The 19,391-nt window shown below is 34.2% G+C and overlaps 1 protein-coding gene across 1 annotated transcript in view; it reads right to left on the bottom strand.

The window, feature by feature from the left end:
- CFAP47 (cilia and flagella associated protein 47) overlaps positions 1–19,391 on the bottom strand; it is a 759,462-nt gene that overhangs the window by 606,243 nt on the left and 133,828 nt on the right. Inside the window, exons 23-24 of the mRNA XM_031959439.1 lie at positions 17,625–17,725; positions 11,537–11,696 (exon numbers count right to left, since the gene is read on the bottom strand). Coding sequence (XP_031815299.1) covers positions 11,537–11,696; positions 17,625–17,725 — 261 coding nt within the window. The remainder of the gene's footprint in view (positions 1–11,536; positions 11,697–17,624; positions 17,726–19,391) is intronic.

Genomic DNA, 19,391 nt, shown 5'->3' with positions numbered 1-19,391 from the left:
TTTTCACTGTTCATAAGGTTGATGTTAAAGGAAGAAAAGACACAAAAGACACAAAAGGTGTCTGGGGACTTGGTACATGCCTGGCTAGTCATAGCCCCTGCAGCAATTATTTAAGAATAGGGAATAGTTGTACATTTTTACCTGTAGCAACATTACAACTGTGAACTGCCTCTTCTTCTACCATTTGTGGCATCTCATATCAGCTATTCTGCCTCAATAGCTTCTGAGTGGATAAGTCATACCTGGCTGGAAGCCAGGTCTCAAAGTTCTCTTGTAATCCACTAGAACAGCATCAGAGTGTAATGGGGGGGGGGGGCAACATTACACACATTATGTATTAATCCATTTCACACTTTCTATTTTCCAGCTAAAATAGCGTAATAGATGGTCCTAATACTCTACATTTCATCTTCAATGTGCCTTTACAAAAGCTTTTTCTCTTGGGTTTTCACCTCTACCTCTTGGAATCCTTATTGTCATCCAAGATTTAATGAAAGTGCCACCCCTTACACAGAGTCACTCTCCCAACCTCTTATCACATTACCTTATATTTAGCCCAGAGAGGTACATCTCAAGGTCATCAAACATCAAAGGTAGAACTCTAACCAAGGCTCTTTAATTTTAAATCCAGCCCTTTTTCTGTTGGAACATTCTGTTTCCCTCCCCTCCATATAATATAAGTGCCTTAATGTCAAGTGTAAGTTTATTTTTTTCTTTTTATGCCAAACATCTGGCACAATGTCTAAAACATGTTTGTTTAGTCGTTTTCCAGTCACATTCAACCCTTGGTTTGGGGTTTTCCAGGCAAAGACAATAGAATGTTTTGCCATTTTCTTCTCCACTAATAGTGCTTGACCCAGTAATAGTGCTAACTACATCTGTACCTCAAAGAGGTAAAAGTACAAAAATATTTATATTATCTGTTTTTGTAGCAGGAAAAAATTAGAACCTGAGGATATAATAAGCAGTAGGGGGATTGGCTGAACATAGTGTCATATATGATTGTGATTACTATTGCTGTGTACTCATAAAAAGCTGATGAAAAATTAAGAGAACAGAATTAGTAGCACATTGTACACAGTAACAGCAATATTGTAACAATGATATTGTAACAATGATCTACTGTGAAAGACTTAGCTACTCGGATCACTTAAATGATCCAAAATGATCCACAACAATTCCAAAGGATACATTACTTCATGTTTCTTGTTTTTATTCTCAACATGGCTAATGTGAAATATTTTGTGTGACATGTACAAAGGGTATCATGTTTCTTGCCTTCTTAATGAGTGTGGAAGAGTCTGCAGAAAAGAGAATTTAGAACTGAAAGAAAAATGTTTTTAATGCACCTATAGTAATTTTGAGGATAGCAATTTTTCTAATGGGGATCAAAGAAGTTAAGTGTAATACAGGGACTGGCAAATAAGAGCCCACTTCTAGGAGAATACATATTTGTCAACCTTATTCTGGTAATCTGTGATGATACACAATAAAGGACTTCATCCCATGGCTCCCTACTTCACAGTATTTTGATATATTCTATGATTATTTCTTATCCTTGGGGAAGAAAAGGTCTTGTAGTTGGTGGCCTTGCCAGAACCTAGGGTGCATATAAGATTCCAAAGCAGAAATTCATTTTCTTTTCTATTTTTCTGGACATTAGGTATAAAGATGATTTTGAATTTAGAAAAGTTAGAGGATGGAAGTTTGATGTCTTCCTCTCAGCCCTGCCCAATAAGCCTGTGGGAGCATGGCTATATCTGAGACAAGATTTTATTATCTCATCTTTCCTTTGTTACAGGACCTTCTAAGATTGTGACAGGTCAGAAAAACTACCAGATATCTCAAGGCCAAACCTGGGAAGGAGAAAGCCCTGAGAATCTGCTTGACCCAGTCCATGAGTTGGGCGTCCCAACAATAAAATCTTATGTAGAAGCAAGGGAATAACTCCATCCATTAGGTAAATGAGCTATATGGCACTCAGAACTAATTGTGGGGTAAATGTAGCAGTAGCAACTACTTTAAGTGCCCCTACTCTCTTCAGAGGGCAAGGATAGGAAAATTGTGACCTGGTTGAGGAGAGATTTTTTTTTTTTAAAATTCATTCCCATTATAACTTCTCAATATACATTCCTTTGTGAAAGTAATCCATTGTTACTTGATGTTAATTGGCTAATTGGTATATTAAAGGGGAAACTAGTTAATTGATAGAATGCTGCTAATTCCTGGCATTACTGATATTTAAGAGATATCAACCCACACTGGTAATGGATATGGAAGAATGCAATTGAATGAGGTCTTGAGCCAATAGCCTTAGAAAAAAATCATCTTAACACCTTAGTGATACTTCTAGAACCCTGAGGGGATGATATAGTTGCTTTTTGGGGACTATACTGAGCCAGAATTTCTGAGAAAAATTGAATTAATGTTTTTCCCCCCTCAAGCAACCTGAGAAGATTCAAAAACCAACCCCAGGATTGAGATTTAACCAGTTTGTAGTATAAACATTTCCAGGCTAGCTCCCTAAAGGTAGCCAACCCAGAGCTGGATTCCTCTGGAGTCTCAGCCAGAACCACAGGAACTTTCACCTCCAGGACAGGGTCTGAGTCTGGGAAGAATGAGAAAACATCTGCTGATTAGGAACACCAGAGATATGCTACAGAGATGTGGCCCTGGGCAACAAGGACCCAGCACACCTGGTGATTGCAGAAACAGTTGAGAGAGAACATTGCTGGCTGTGGGCACTTGCAGGAGAATAGAATGAGTGGCTTGGTATTCCAAGTCAGAGGGGAGAGCTGAAGTGAAGCCAGAGGCACTATACTTAACACCCAGGATTAGAGGTGCATACACTAATACATCTCATAAAAAAAATAAATGAGCAGACAAAAGAAAAGAACCCAACATAGAAACTTACTATGGGAATTGGAAATACCAGGATTCATTTCAGAGGAGTTCACTGGAGTGGGAATAAACCTCTCCTAACCCCAAATAGTAATGTTATATGGCTACCTGCCCCCCCCCAATTTATAAATTCAAAAAAAGACTTCAAAAATCAAATGAGATAGATTGAGAAAAAAAAACTTGCATATATATGTATCTTAAAGAAGAAAATAGTTCTTTGAAAATTAGAATTGGGCAAGGTGAAGTCAGTGAATCTATAAGAGACCAAGAAATAACAAAAAAAAAAAAATGAGAATGAAAAAAATAGAACAGAATGTGAAACATTTTAAAAGAAAAATAACAGATCTAGAGAACAGATCAAGAAGAGAAAATATGATAATATCCAAACTACCCAAAAGCTGTGACCAAAAAAAAAAAGAGAATAAAGAAGGCAGAAGCAGAATAATAGAAGCAGAAGCAGAAGCAGAAGCAGTAGCAGTAACAGTAGCAGTAGCAGTAGCAGTAGCAGTAGCAGTAGTAGTAGAAGGAGAAGAAGAAGAAGTTTGACACAATAAAGCAAGAAACGGTCCCCCCAAAAAACTGTCCTGGACTGATAGAACATGAGGGGAAAGTATAAATAGAAAAAAAAAAAAAAAACTCCATCAATCACAAGCTCAAAAAGATCCTACACATAAAACACATAGGAATATTATTACTCAATTTCAAATCCCCCAGATCAAAGAGAAAATCCTAAAAGAAACAAACAAATAAGAAACAATTCAAATATGCTGGAGTTACAATTACATTTGTACAAGATTTATCAACAGCTATAATAGATCATAGGTCCTAGAATAATATATATCTAAAATTTAAATAACTAGGCCTGCAATCAAATATATCGTATCCAGCAAAACTAAACATAATTTTAAATGGGAAAAAAATGGACTCCAACTAACTTGCAGATTTTCAGGACTTTGTCTCAACCAAATCTGAACTCAGTAGAAAATTTAACATATGAGAACAAACATCAAAGATTAATTTCCAAAGACTCAACAAAACAAATTGTTTTTTCCACAGAAATGTATATCATATGCTTATTATATACTGATATTGATTGACATATACTGATTGACATCAGTAACTGAGTAGCTCATAAGAAAGATTGGAGCAGAGCTGAGTATGATCTGACTCTAAAAAGCCTGTTTAGGAAAAGGTAAAAATAATAATTATATAATACAAAATGAGGTACAGAGGAAGAATTTTGACATAGGCATTAGAGAGAGGAGAATGGTAGTTGTAAAAACCTACTCACTTCGTGAATGAGTTAAATAGGGAACAATACATATATACCATGAAGGGTATAGCACCCTCCAAAATCTATAAAGAAATAAGCCAGAAAGACTAGGACAAAGTGGAATATAGCCGGATGTATTGATTCATGGTAGTAGGACAAGTTCTACAGATTAGTGAAAAAGGGGTAATGAATAAAGTGGGATGCAGAAGAGTATTTCGATTAAGAGGTGTGGGATAAAATATATAGAGCATAATGGGAATGGGATATATGGGGAGAAAATAAAAGAGGAATTCACGTGTAAGGGAGGGAGATTAAGTAATAGAAAGGCAAGTTATGGAATAAAATTAAAATAGAAGGGGTTACCAAGGATATGAAGTAAGAGATAAACACAAACACTGTAACAAGCACCATGAGTAGGCTTTATTAGGGAAAAAAAAGAGGATTAGTAATCATTGATCTCAGAAAAAGTCAAACAAAAATTCAATCAAGAAAGAAATCTACATTATATGTCAACCATGTCAACCATTTTTTAGATGGATATCTATATATATGTAAAAATGAATGTGTGTATGTATATATATGTGTGTGTGTGTGTGTATGCAAATAGGCGTATGTATGTGTGTGTTTAGATATATGTGTGGGTTGGGTGTAAATGTTTGTATATATGTATGAGAGTATATATATAAATATATGTGAATGAATATATATATATATATATATATATATATATATATCTGTTCTCACCTGTAAATTTGCTTGGGAGAGGTGGAGGGGATGAAAGGAAAAAAAGAATAAAGTAAAAAGTGTACTGCAGAAAACAAAAGAATAACCTACAAGGAAGCAAAGACAAAAAAACAATCATATATAATCTTTTCTATATTATATATACTTTCTTGAAATAGAAATTTATTGTTAACATATTTTGAATCCTCCCTTATGTTCTGCTGGCCCAAGATAATATTTTGTTTTCTTTTGTTTTGTTTCAATTTTCCTGGGTTCAAATCTAGCCTCAGAAAGACAAGTCACTTATCCCTTTTTTTCTCAATTACCTCATCTATAAAATGAATTGGGGGAAAAAAAAGACTAAACATGCCATTGTCTCAAAACGGGGTCACAGAAAGTCAAGACATGACAGAACAAAAAAATTTCTGCCAGCAAAGTTGATCTCCATAGACTATATCACTTTGCTGCACACACACACACACACACACACACACACCACAGAAAAAAAGAGTAAATAAAATAACTGTACTGTATTTTGTGAGTTTTGAAGTAACTAGAAAATGTCAGTAATTATTATGATGTATTAGCCAGCTAGTTATTCTCTCCCTTTATTAAAAAAAGGGGTGCTTAGACCTGAAATAACACTTTAACCAGATCATAAATTTCTAGGATTAAATTAATGTAACTGAATATAAATAAAAAAATATGGAAATTATATCATTTAATTTCTTTTTTTTCTCCTTTTAAAAAAGCAATAATATACAGGCAGTTAGGTGGTTCAGTGGACAGAAGAATAAGCCTGAGTCAGAAAGACTTGCATTTAAATGCAGCATCAGACACTCATTACTTATATGAAACTGAGTAAATCTCTTTTTGCCTTGATCCACTAAAGAAAGAAATGGTAAACAATGCTGGTATCTTTGCCAAGAAAACTTCATATGGTATCACAAAAATGAGATACTGAACAATAGGCAAAAGGGAGGTGGGGAAAACACAGTTAAGTTTGCTGCTCTTAGAATGAAAGAGATAGGAAAGAGTAATCTAAGACAAATGAAACTGGGTACCAGGAAAAACCCTTTATGGACCCAGCACATAATTTTACCAACAAAGCCAAGTAGACCTATTGGGTATGGACCCTGATCTTGCCACCCAGGTATGATTTTAACTCTGACTTTCTCGGAGGTCCATCTTTCTCTTCTATTACAGGATTTATTACTTCATCTCTTCAGAAATCTCTCTGTTTCTTTTATCCAGAACTTTACTCTGGCATAAAAGAAGCATTGAGATTTTCTTCTCTGGAAAAGGAAAAGGCTATCAAATTGATGAGAAGAATGTGCTGGGATTATGACCAAAGTTCTATCTGTAATTGGCTTCATGTGGTATTTTTTCCCAAGGAGCTGATAAAAGGTAATGACCTTTTAGGGACTTCATAGGTAATGAAGTGCTATTAATTTCTCTTTATAGATACAGAACCTGAGGGAAGGTGCAAAGATGAAGTCATTTGCCCAAGGAATATGTTCAGGACTGCTACTTCTCATACACAGTGAAGATAGAATGTTAATATAAATCTGAGAAGAGAGGTAAGGAAAGACAAGCACATCATTCAAGGACCCAGAAGAGAAGAAACCGAGTTCTTTTGTTGTTGTTGTTGTTAAATGGTTAGAATAAGTGTACAGTTTTTAAAGCTGCTAAGGAAACAAGAAAGAATTAATTAATTGAATTTTACAGCAGTGGGCTCTAATAACAATACAAATGCACAGTTACTTAATAGTCAATTGAATGGGCTATCTGGGACCAGTATAGGAAGTTGAAAAATACAGCCTCATGTGAATGTGAAACTTTTGAAGCTGAGAGATCTTAAAGTACCCGAGAGAAACAAAAGAAAATAATAGGGTTTCAAAAGTAAAAGCAAAGTTGCTTGAATAGTGTGTTTGCTTTTTTTGTTGTTGTTATGTTACTGAAATGATGCCCTTTAAACTTATTGATCATTTGCACTAAAGAAGATATAATTTGATTGTGGTTAAGATTTTAACAAATGTAAATGAGGAAATAAGAAAATTCCTTCTAAAAATACATTTTATTAACAACGTTACTTGGATATAAATACTATAGGAAGTAGTGAATACCAATCTTAAATCAAAAGGTCAGAAAAGAAGCTATGTGACCCTGAACACAAAGTCTCCCCTTATCCCAGACCTCTTACAATACTTTGTATTTTTTTAATGTACTCATTATATATTATATTGTTTTATAGTTGATTCTATATGTGTAGAGGCAGATAAACTGTATAATATAGTGTAAAAAAAATGCTTGACTCTGGGCAGTCACTTCATTTGCCAACACCCTAGTACTATTCTGCATTTCTTTACATTGCCAGGCTCTCCTAATTCCCAGGGCTTCAGAGAATCCTCTGGCCACTGACTTTTGCAGTGTAGAAACCAACTTTACCCAGATTACCTCATTCTGAAGTCTTCAGAGGTCTCTGGCTATAGTTTCACAAACTGTAGTTTTAAACTGGTAGTGTGCTCAAGAGCAGCCGCGTGCAAACTTAAAGTGTTTTATTTCCTTGTTCACATTCTGCCCAGACCTCTTGTTGACTTCCATGTGGGCACCAGGTCTCTGAGAGACCCCGGGTTCACCTCCTGCCTCCAACCTCACAACTACTCCCACAGACGGACTTCCTCCTACAAGGAGCTTAAATTAAGTAGGTTCTATGAGGTCCCATGCACAGCCAATCAAAGAAGGAGATACTCCCATTAATGAAGCTATCTCAATTTGACCAGAGTTCCTACCCACTAGGGGGTCTCTGCTCACAGAAATTACTTCTGGGGATCTCAAGCATTTCTCGCTTGTTTACTTCTTGTTTACACTGGCTTGACCTTTGTCTTTTGACCCTAACAATATAGTATACACAATTAAACTTGAAGCTAGGAGCCCCTTAAATTAATGTCCGCCTCTGACACAAACTATCTGACTCTGGGCAAGTTTTCTCAAGAATTCTCTGATAACACAAATTATAACGAAGGTAATGACCTGCCTTGATAGAGGGATTGTTCTCACCTAGGAGTAACTGCCAGGGAAGCCTGCAAATCCTGCAGAGTGGTGGGGGCAGGTTATAATCTCACCCCAGCATCCCTTATCTTCTCTCCAGGAACTCCTCAGAAGCCAGAGTCCAGCATTGATCCAGGGTCTGAATTTCAATTTCATTCCAAGGCCTCCAGTGCTCCAAAAATCATTCTCAATAATTTCCATCTCTAATTTCAGTGAGACGGGTTTCTTGGGCTCCATAGAAATGACATCCTCATTTGCCAAGAGGCTAAATCTCGAGGGGAGACCTTACATAATATAATCACCTTCCTCCCTCAATTCTCTTCTCTCAAACAAAAGATATTCTGCCTAGACTCATGGGTCTATGGTTAGTGTAATCCCATCCCTTTATAATATGGTCATCTCAATGATTCTGAACCCCAATTTATCAATATATAAATTCTATTAGACACCCCCAACTATGATTTCATAATCCCATCCCCCTCAATGTCTACAAAACTACTTATTCCTTCAACACTCTCTGGGATGTTTATTCCATCATCAATATCTTCTACTATTTACCAAGATAAATTCCAAGTGGGTACATAACAGACAAAAAGAGCAATCCCATTATCAAATAAAATGTGTATTAAAATTGCTTTTATAACTGTTAATGAGAGAACAGGTCCTAACCAAAAGAGACACTAAATCATATAAGACAAAATAGACTATTTTGTTTACATAAAATTTGAAAGGTTTCTGCACAAATAATACCAAAGCAGCTAAAATTAGAAGGGAAATAAATGGGGAAAATCTTAGCAACATATTTTTGTGAAAAAAGGTTTCATTTCCAAAACCTATAAGTACCTGATGGAAATGTGTATGAATAAACAGTTTTCAAAGAAAGAGTAATTCTTTCTAGAGCAATATTTAAATTTAAAACTTTCCAACTCAATAATAATTAGAGGAATGCAAAAAAGCAACTCAATGATTCCACCTCACATTCATCAGATTGTAAGTCAAAAAATAAATAAAAAAGAAAATAAGAGATGTTCAATAAATTGTGTGGGAAACCAAGGCATATTAATAAATTGTTGGTGAGTTGTGAATTGGTCTAACATTTATTTTGGAAAGCATTTTGAAACAGTGACCCAAAAGTTATTATACTGTGCAAATGTTGACCTGGAAATACCACTATGTTCCAAAGCCATCAAAAAAAAAAAAAGGACCCATATTTACCAAAAAAATTTTTAATTACTCTTTTTGAAGAGCAAAGAATTTGAAATTGAGGGGTTGTCTATATATTGTGGAATGGCTAAACAAATTACAGTAGAGAAATATAATGGAATACCATTCTTTTTTATTAAAGCTTTTTCTTTTTCAAAACATATGTGTGGTCAATTCTTTAACATTAGCCCTTTCAAAACTTTGTGTTCCAATTTTACTACTTTCCCCCATACCCTCCCCTAGATGGCATATGGAATACCATTCTTATGTAAAAAATTATTAAGACAATGACTTCAGGGTGGGGGGAGAAGCATGGAAGATATTTATGAATTGTTGCAGACTAAATTAATCAAAACCAGGAAAATGATTTATAATATAAAAACATTGCAGAGGCCAACAACTTTGAAAAGAATTAAAAGTTCTGAACAATGATTCTCATAATTAAAAATGCTATATATTTCCTGACAAGTCTCACAGCATATAATATACATAGCTATATACAGGCTGCCCCCAAAAAAGTCTTAAAATATAAATTGAAACAGAGGATATCTGAAATTCTTAGTTCTATTTTAAATTTTAATAGCTCAGTATTTTGGATAGAATCAATGCAGTAATTTGTTTCATTTGATTATGCATATTTGTAACATTTCTAACAGAGCTTCATTTTTTATTAAGGAGGACAGGATGATAGAAAAAAATAATTTTTATTGTTCTGAAAAATTAAATTTTAAAGAAGAAAATTGTCTAGGACACTGAGGAAAAGGAGGGCTAAGTAGGTGGATTAATCCTGTAGTAGAACAACAATTGACTGGTCAGAAGAAAAAAAAAAAAAGAGGGAAGAATATCCTTGAAAAGAGAATTCAAAAGTAAATCTTCAGCAATTATTAATATGTTTACTGATACAAAAAACATGATTGGATGAATATTAAAAAAATATTCTATTGTATCAGAATCTCCCTAATAAACAGTCCTGAAATTCAGTAATTCAAATCCATGATAAGACCCAGGACAATTTGAAATATTTTCTTGTATCTAATTCTATAGCTTACATAGAACTAACCTATAATAAAAATGTGATCAATTGAATTGATGAGAATAATCAATATTGTTGTAAGTGAACTTTTTCAAGACTGAAGAACTTTAAAGAATGCAATCAGAATTTCAACTTTATTACTAAAGTATATGGTTATCACAAAGAAAATAATGCAATAAATGGGTAAATACTATTCTCTTAAGTGAATATTACTGGTTTTGAGAGGATAATGAGATATTAAATAGCCACTTTCTTAAGTCCTATATGTGAATAAGCTAGTCAAATCTAGATATTTTCAAGCAGACTAGTCTGAGGCAGGAAACTATATATTAGAAAAATAAAACATTTTCGAAGATATTCCAAATAATCTGAAAAAAAGTAAATTATATATAGTATTATAACAACCATGGCTCATGTCCATTCATGTAGAAAAACATAGTAACACAAATAATAAAACACTTGAATATATAGAGATTGAATGCAATAAACAGAATTACCAAAACCATTTGGGTGATTTCTTCTAAAATTCTAAAACAAACTTTACATATTTGGGAATTAATAAAACAATGTTAAGTCTGTACTGTATTCATTAATTAATCAACTATTATCCTTATTGTTGATTATCTTTATTTGGTTCAAATTTACTTTTCAGAATTTTCTTCCTTTTTCTTAACTTCCACCCTGAGAAACTTTAGTCCTCAGCCCTTCCTCTCATTGGTGGCTACTTCCCTATACCAAAGGTTGTAGGAAGGGCTTCAGCAATTCTTCATCTCACTGATTCTCAACTATAGAACTAGTTTAACTCACTAAATAATTGCCACCCATTGCTTCTTTCCCTCCTTCCCCACTATTCTCCTGTTCTCTTTTACATATTATATTCTCTTGAATGTAAACTTCTTGAGGATAGAGAACATCTTGCTTGCTTTTATTTGTCTTTTCAATGTTTAGCACAGTTCCTAGCTCATAGTCAGCCTCTAATAAATGTTATAAATAATAATAAAAACTATCTACAATGTATTTTTCTATTAACTTCATTTAAAATGGAGGTTCTTTTATTATAAAAAGTAGGGTCATAGCTATATAGCTGAAAAGGAGCCCAGATGTTATCAAATCCAAAGACTTCCCTTTATAGATAAAGAAACCACATAGTTTAATATAACCAAAGGCCCCCCACCAGTTAAATGATTCCACCAAAGTTAGATAAATAGTAAGTTATAGATACCAAATTCAAACCTAGACTCTCTGATCCAAATTCACCACTTTCTTCCTTCCCACATTGCATATCTAAGCTCTGAGAAAGATAAAATACTGTACAATGCTAAAGAAATGCCAACAAAGGAAGAAATACTTACTTGAACAGAAGTTAATGAAAATGCTAGCTGTTTCACCTGGTACAAGGGAACCAGAAAGTTCACTGAATGAAAAAGTGCCATCTTTTACTCTTTTGCCTGAATGACCAATATCCAAAATCCAGGTTACCTCGTGTTTTGAGATGCTAGTCAGGGTAAGAACCTGTAACAGCATAAATAATTAAAGAAAATATATTAAAAAGAAGATAAACAATTGTTATAGTAATTCTCAGTTTTCTGTATATTTTTTTTTAATCCTCCAGATTGGAAGTTATATAGTTGCATGTACATGAAGAATAAGAGAAAGAAGTGAAAAATTATTCTCCCTAGAGATTTATAATTTGTAAGTTTACAATTATAAAAATAAAAGTTTATAAAGTTTACAAAATTCATTCTTATGAAATACATAGTCTTTATTTCAGTGTTTCCTTACATCTTTTGAAGGATGAAGTTATTATCGAGGCAAATCAAGCTATTCTTCTCTTAGGCAGGGAGAGTACTCTAACTAATATTTTAATGATAGCCAAACTAGACATTCTTCTGCAACCTGCTCTTTCCCATTTATTGTCCTTTGCTGTACCTCTGTAAATAGGGAAATTTTAAGAAATTTGGGCTCTTCAATTTTCTATCTAAATTACATTTATGTCATAAGAAAAGTCTCTGTTTTATGTAAATGGGGCTGGTTCTTTAAGCTAAAGAGCTGTCACTAATGGGCCCTACAAAACTTCCAAGTGTATATCAGATATCAGCACCAGATTAAAACTTTATTGAGAAACATTTAATAAAATAAGTTTCATCTATATAAAATAAATACAAAGATACCTATGCATTCATCAAGAGTATTTTAGTGAAACTATAAGACAACTAACAAGCTTTCCAAGATTATTTTCAAAATTTGACCAAATCTTTATGATCACATAACAAAATTAAAAGTCTGGGGAATAAAATAGTCATATGACTTTAATGAATACACACACACACACACACACACATACACACCTACACACAGAGTATTTGACTGCATAGAACAAAATACTGGCTTAAAAATTCTCCTCAGGGAAGATATATACCAAGCAAAGATAAAAATTATACAAAATTCTATAACAGATGCAACTATGAAGATAACTAACTTCAATAATCTGGTAAGTATTGACATTAAGTAAGGTATCAAGCAGGGAGGCAGCTGCTCAGCTAATATGTTTTCGTTATCAGGGAAGATGTTCTACACAGAATTCAAACAAAAGAAAGTTTGTTAATGATAATAAGGCTGTTCAAAAGCTCTTTTTTTATAGATGAGGCCATATTAATTGTAACAAATCCTGAAACACTACAAAATTTCCCCAGAGCTCTCCATAGCATCGGGAAACATATTGGTCTAACCACCTGCACTAGAAAAGCAGATGAAAAATGACTATTATATATTGCATTATGTAGCTGAATAGTCAGCTCAAGTTAGTCCAAAAATGTGTAAATTTTGAATAGGCATCAATTTGAGTTGAGCTCAAAATTGAGAAGAAAGAAGAGGTTGGATTGATTGACTTTAGGAAACTTAACTATGCTCTCAAAGATCGCAAATTGCTCATTGCTGAAAAAAAGTATCAGTACCCTGCCAGTGAAGCCATAAAGCAACATCATAAACAAATTTGAGGAATAAGGAAGAAATTGCCTTTCAGATCAATCTAAAGGAAAACAGTTTACAGCCAAACAATGGATAGAAATGATCTCAGAACGTAAACTGGACCCTTTTGATGACATAAAGTTAAAGATTTAAACAAACAAAAGAAATTCAGCTAAAATCAAAAGGGAAGCAGATTAAATGGGAAAACTCTTTGAAGCAAGTTTCTCTCATAGGGTCTCATCGCCATTTTATAAGAAACTGATACAAATGTATGAATGATTTCTCCAAATGAAAAATAATCAAAGGATATGAATAGATAGTTTTCAAAGGAAGACGCCCAAACTATCAACAACCAAATGAAAAAAAAATGTTTAAATTGCCAATAAAGAGAGGTAAATTAAAGTTTCTCTGAGGTTCTGTTTTATATCCATCAGAATTTCAAAACTGATTTTTAAAAAGGAAAATGACAAGTATTAAAGTGGTTGTGGGGGAAAAACAAATTATAAATTATTGGAAGGACTGTAAATTGATATAACCATTTAGCAATTTGGAAATATTCCTCTGACTCTTTTTCTGTGAAGAAAATATTATGGTTAAAGTGATGCCAGAATTAGACTCCTCACTCATGCTTGAGGAAAGTCTGAATTGAAAGAGTCATAGTTCTTATTCCTACAATTATTATATGTTAATTTACCCTTGCAAAAAGACCTGAAATGACTGGTTACACATTTGGACAAACACAATTGAACATATATCACAAATGGAAAGAAGGGATATTTTCCATCTTTGTGATCTAGTTACTCTGGATTGGATGGATTAGGTCCATCAATATAACTAAAACAAGACTTTCTTCCAATGACACCAATTTAAACTTGGAAGTAGAGTGAAGGTGTATTTTTCAAATACTGAATTCAGCAATAGAGTATACATTTGACCAAGTTCAGATGTAGAGATGACATCTCAGTTTTGAAGTTCTGTATAATTTAAAACGTTTAACATATTTTGCTCTATATTAAATTATCTCAGCTCTTCTCTCCCATATATTATTCTTTCCTGAAGTATATAGATTTATTTATTGTCTGGGTTTTAAGAAAGAAAAAACATTGCAAGTGTTACCCCAAAATACCCTTTATCTTTGATATTTAAAAGAATATGTAATCTCACAATTGTTTTAATCTCTTGAACAATGCTCATCACAAACCATGTTTTTTAATAAATTTTTTAAAAAATACCTAGAAGTCATCAAACATTTCTCCAAAGTCAGCCAATCCACTATCCTAATATTTAATGCAGGATCCAAGTTCATCAAAAACTAAAGTGTCTATTCAAGATTTATGTCCTGAGGAGTTAAATCAAGATGAGAGAATAAAGGTGTCACAACTGCTAAACTTCACCCAAAACCTCTTCTAAAAAATTAACAAAGGAAATGACCTCACTACCTGCTTTATGCTTCCTATGATATTTTTAAAATCTGACATAATTGTCTAGTGTATAATAATGTTTTTTGTTGTTCTTGTTGAGTGGTTTTTCAGTCTTATCCAATTCTTTATAATTTGATTTGGGATTTTCTTGGCAAATGATATTAAAGTGGCTTGCCATTTCCTTCTCCAGCTCATTTTACAGATAAGGAAACTGAGACAAACATGGTTAGGTGACTTGCCCAGGATAACACAACAGTAAATATTTGAGGCCAGAGTTGAATTCAGAAGATGAATTTTGCTGACTTCAACCTTTGCACTGAGCCACCTAGCTGTCCATAATAATTTTAATATATGTCTATGACATTTACAAAAACAGGCTAAGAATTAAACTTGTGATTTCATGAGTTCAGGGAGCCTCCAGTGAGGGATTTCCCCTAACAGTACAGGTCAGGATCTTCTCTGCAATTTAGATTACTAGAACTTCCTATAACCCTGAGAAGTACAGTGACTTATCCAGCATCAGATATGTGGTGACTGAAATTATCCCACCTACAATAAGAGAGACAGAGGCAGAGGTCTGAATCAATGCACTTTACAAAAAAGTCCATGGTCCCCTCCAATGAAGGAGACCTCAAATCTTCCTCATGATGTGAGACGTCTCCTCCTTCCAGGATCTTATAGGACTAGATATCCAGTCATTCTAGAACAACTATTCCAAATACAGAATAATTCCATTGATTGACATGTGATGCATAAGCTAAAATAAGCAGTATGTCACTAGGGTTACAATTTGTGTGGAGCAAGAAATAGAAATATCTCCATATGAGATGGACAGGTTTCTTCTTAATTTGGGCAGGAGGAAATGATAAAAGCTGTCATAGGCAGTGATCTAAGAAGTCATAAGATGGTCATCTGTTCCCATTGGAAAAGTGATTGAATACACTTTTTGTGTATTCAGAAACATTTTGAGGGACCATTTAGTTGCTGCCTCTGTGAAACTGAGCTTGGTCAGCATCATAAGGCAAACAAGAGTGTAGAGTCTTTAGTTAACTACCTACAGCTAAGCAAGTAAACTTAGGCTCTATAGCTCACAGCTCTGGGGCTTTATATATAGAAGCTTGATATAATTCTACAAAATTGATTAATAGTGATTTGAATAGAGTAGGGCTACAAAATGAAATACTTCTCTCAGATAGCTGGTGTATGTCAAGAAACTGGATATGAATCCAAACCTTTCTGGCTTCAAAGCAGCCCTTTGCCATGCTTCTCAAAAAACAAATAAGCCAACAGAACCTAGTCAATAAGTGTAATTATATACTAGAATGATACCATGGGAAAAACATTGACTCTGAACTGAGAATATCTGCGTCCAAATCATGTCTCTGATGTTTAATGCCCACGCAACCTCAAGCAAATCATTTAGGTTCCCTAGAATTGAGATTCCTCAAATATAAAATGAGGGGGTTAACTAATGGCCTCTGAGGTCTCCTCTGGCTCCAGATCTCTGATCTGCCAGTTCTCATAGTACTGCCAATATCTCATTAAGTATTTAGAATATTTTAATAATAGCCTTTTATTTTCAAAATATATGCAAAGATAGTTTTCAACATTCACCCTTGCAAAACTTTGTGTTCCAAATTTTTCTCCCTCCTTTTTCCCCACCCTCTCACCCCAAGCAAGCAATCCAATAAAGATTAAAAATGTGCAATTCTTGTAAACATATTTCCACATTTATCATGCTGTCCAAGAAAAATCAAATCATCAATAAAAAATGAGAAAGAAAAAAAAGTGATCAAGCAAACAATGAAAAAGATAAAAACACCATGTTGTGATCCACATTCATTCCCCATAGTCCTCTCTCTAGATGCAGATGACTCTTTCCATCACATCTATTAAAATTGACCTTGACACTAATACATTGTTAGTGGAACTGTGAATACATCCAACCATTCTGGAGAGCAATTTGGAACTATGGTCAAAAAGTTATCAAACTGTACATACCCTTTGATCCAGCAGTGTTTCTACTGGGCTTATATCCCAAAGAAATCATAAAGAAGGGAAACAGACTTGTATGTGCAAGAATGTTTGTGGCAGCCCTCTTTGTAGTGGCCAGAAACTGGAAACTGAGTGGATGCCCATCAGTTGGAGAATGGCTGAATAAATTGTGGTATATGAAAATTATGGAATATTATTGTTCTGTAAGAAATGACCAACAGGAGGATTTCAGAAAGGCCTGGAGAGACTTACATGAACTGATGCTGAGTGAAACGAGCAGGGCCAAGAGATCATTATATACTTCAACAACAATACTATATGATGACCAGTTCTGATGGACCTGGCCATCCTCAGCAATGAGATCAACCAAATCATTTCCAATGGAGCAGTAATGAACTGAACCAGCTACGCAAAAGAACTCTGGGAAATGACTAAGAACCCTTACATTGAATTCCCAATCCCTATATTTTTGCCCACCTGCATTTTTGATTTCCTTCACAGGCTAATTGTACAATATTTCAGAGTCCTATTCTTTATGTACGGCAAAATAACTGTTTGGTCATGTATACTTATTGTGTATCTAATTTATATTTTAATATATTTAACATCTACTGGTCATCCTGCCATTTGGGGGAGGGGGGAGGAGGAAGGAGGGGAAAATTTGGAACAAGAGGTTTGGCAATTGTCAATGCTGTAAAGTTACCCATACATATAACCTGTAAATAAAAGGCTATTTAAAAATAAAAAATATATAAAAAAATAGAATTGACCTGAATCATCTCATTGTTGAAAAGAGCCAAGCCCATCAGAGATGATCATCAAATTATCTAGTTACTGTGTACAATGTTTAGAATACTTTTATGTTCACTTTTTTTTCTTTACATATTAAAATAGATATAGAGAGTAACACTAATATATTTCTCCATTTAATGTGTACATTACAAACTTGTTAAAATTCCTCAAAGGAGATAACTTTTATAATTTACTATTTTAAAACTCACACAATAAATTAAAAGTCATAAACACTATTAAAAATGAGTTAATTGTATATATCTACCTGCTTATTTTGGTTTTCATCACTAGAATCCAATGGTTTATTATTTAAAGGAACTTCAAAGTAAAATTCTGTTTTGGATAACTGCAATGGTGGTTGCAGTGCTAAAAAAAGAAAAACATCATTATAATTCATAATTGTTTTCAAAGTGTTATTCAATTTGAAAAAAATGCAATTCAAGCTTATTTAATATATACCCTATTTATGTCACATATTTACATGTTATATAACATATTTACATAATTTACAAACATATTTAATATATAGCCAGAATATTTTACTTCTATATAGTCTCTAAGTTTTCTCTAGGCTTCCTTCTCACTACTAATAATCACCATAACAGTGATCAATTTATCAACATGATTGTATTAAGTGCCTGCCCTGTGTCAGGCACTATACTAGGTGCCTGACTTAGGACTAATCCATTCTCCTGTAGCTGGGGATACAAAGATAGAAATGGAACCATTGCTGACCCCAGTGAGCTTATAGTTTGTCAGTATTTTAGAGGCAGAGAAAGGCATTCACAAATGGTGACACAAGAAAGGCCACATGTATGAGGAAGCACTTGAGTTTGGCTTTGAGGAAAACTAGAAATTTGAAATTGCAGAGGTGATGATGGCAGGCATTCCAAGCAAATAAAGAACATCTATGTAAAAGCAAAATTGGAGCGTGATGTGTGATGAATAAATAGCAAAGAGGCTAGCTAGGCAGAAAATATAAAAAGGGTAATAATGTTATGATGACTTGGGAAAATAAGTTAGAGTCTGGCAGTAAAGAGTTTAATATTCTAAACAGATTTGTCTGTATTTGATCTTAAAGGTAATAGAAAATCACTGGAGTTTATTAAGTAGGGGAGTGACATAATCAGAAAATCAGAAAACAGCCTCATGGAGGATAGATTGCAGAGAAAAGAGACTTGAGACAGGGACACCAATTAGGATGCTTTTGAAATGGTCCAAATAAGAGGAGATAAGGGCTTGAAATAAGACGGATCTGCATGAGTAAAGAAAAGTGGTCTGATACAAAAGACATAGAAGAAGAAATAGCTGAAAGCAGAGTTAAAATTAAAGAGTAAAGGAAGGAATTCGTCCAACCTCTCCTTCAAATTCTTTTAAATAGTGACTCTAATTTTAGAGCATCAGAACACCCTCCCCCAAAAAAAAAAAAAAAAGTAGAACATTTCCAGCCAAAAGCAACTTAGAAGGTCAAAAGAAAAGATCTATGTCATGAGCCCAAGTGCAGTCCTGGTGCAGGCCATATGCAACTAATAAATTAGGATTAGGTCTAGGAACTAACTTCTGGATCAGCACCAGTTTTGGCAGTTTATAGACCTCCCAGCCTACAGACATCAGAGAGGATTTGGAAGCCCAATGGGAAGGATCTGTGGAATGAGGGTGAGAGTCCAGCACATAATCCCTGGCCCAGTCATTAGCAGAACAGGACTCTGTTGTATTAGCACATTAGATTTTACAGCTACGAGTGGGGCAGGGTCACCCCTAACAGTTCCAGGACAGAAAGGAGGGCTTGTGATCAGGTCCTTAAGAAGAATCTCTGAAAATATCCACATAAAACCCCTGAAGCTTGGGACAATGCACTTTCCACCCTGGAGACAGAACCTTCCTTTAACAAAGAGTTAAAAGCCGAGTAACAGACTGGGGAATTATGCTGACAACAACAACAACAAAAATAGAAGATAGAAAGTTACTCTGGTGACTAGGAAGATCAAAACATGCTGAGAAGAAGAATAAAAAAATCAAAATTCCTATATCC

Source organism: Sarcophilus harrisii, chromosome 3 (genome assembly GCF_902635505.1).
Source record: "Sarcophilus harrisii chromosome 3, mSarHar1.11, whole genome shotgun sequence".
NCBI classification, from domain to species: domain Eukaryota; kingdom Metazoa; phylum Chordata; class Mammalia; order Dasyuromorphia; family Dasyuridae; genus Sarcophilus; species Sarcophilus harrisii.
This window is presented reverse-complemented; position numbering and strand designations above follow the sequence as displayed.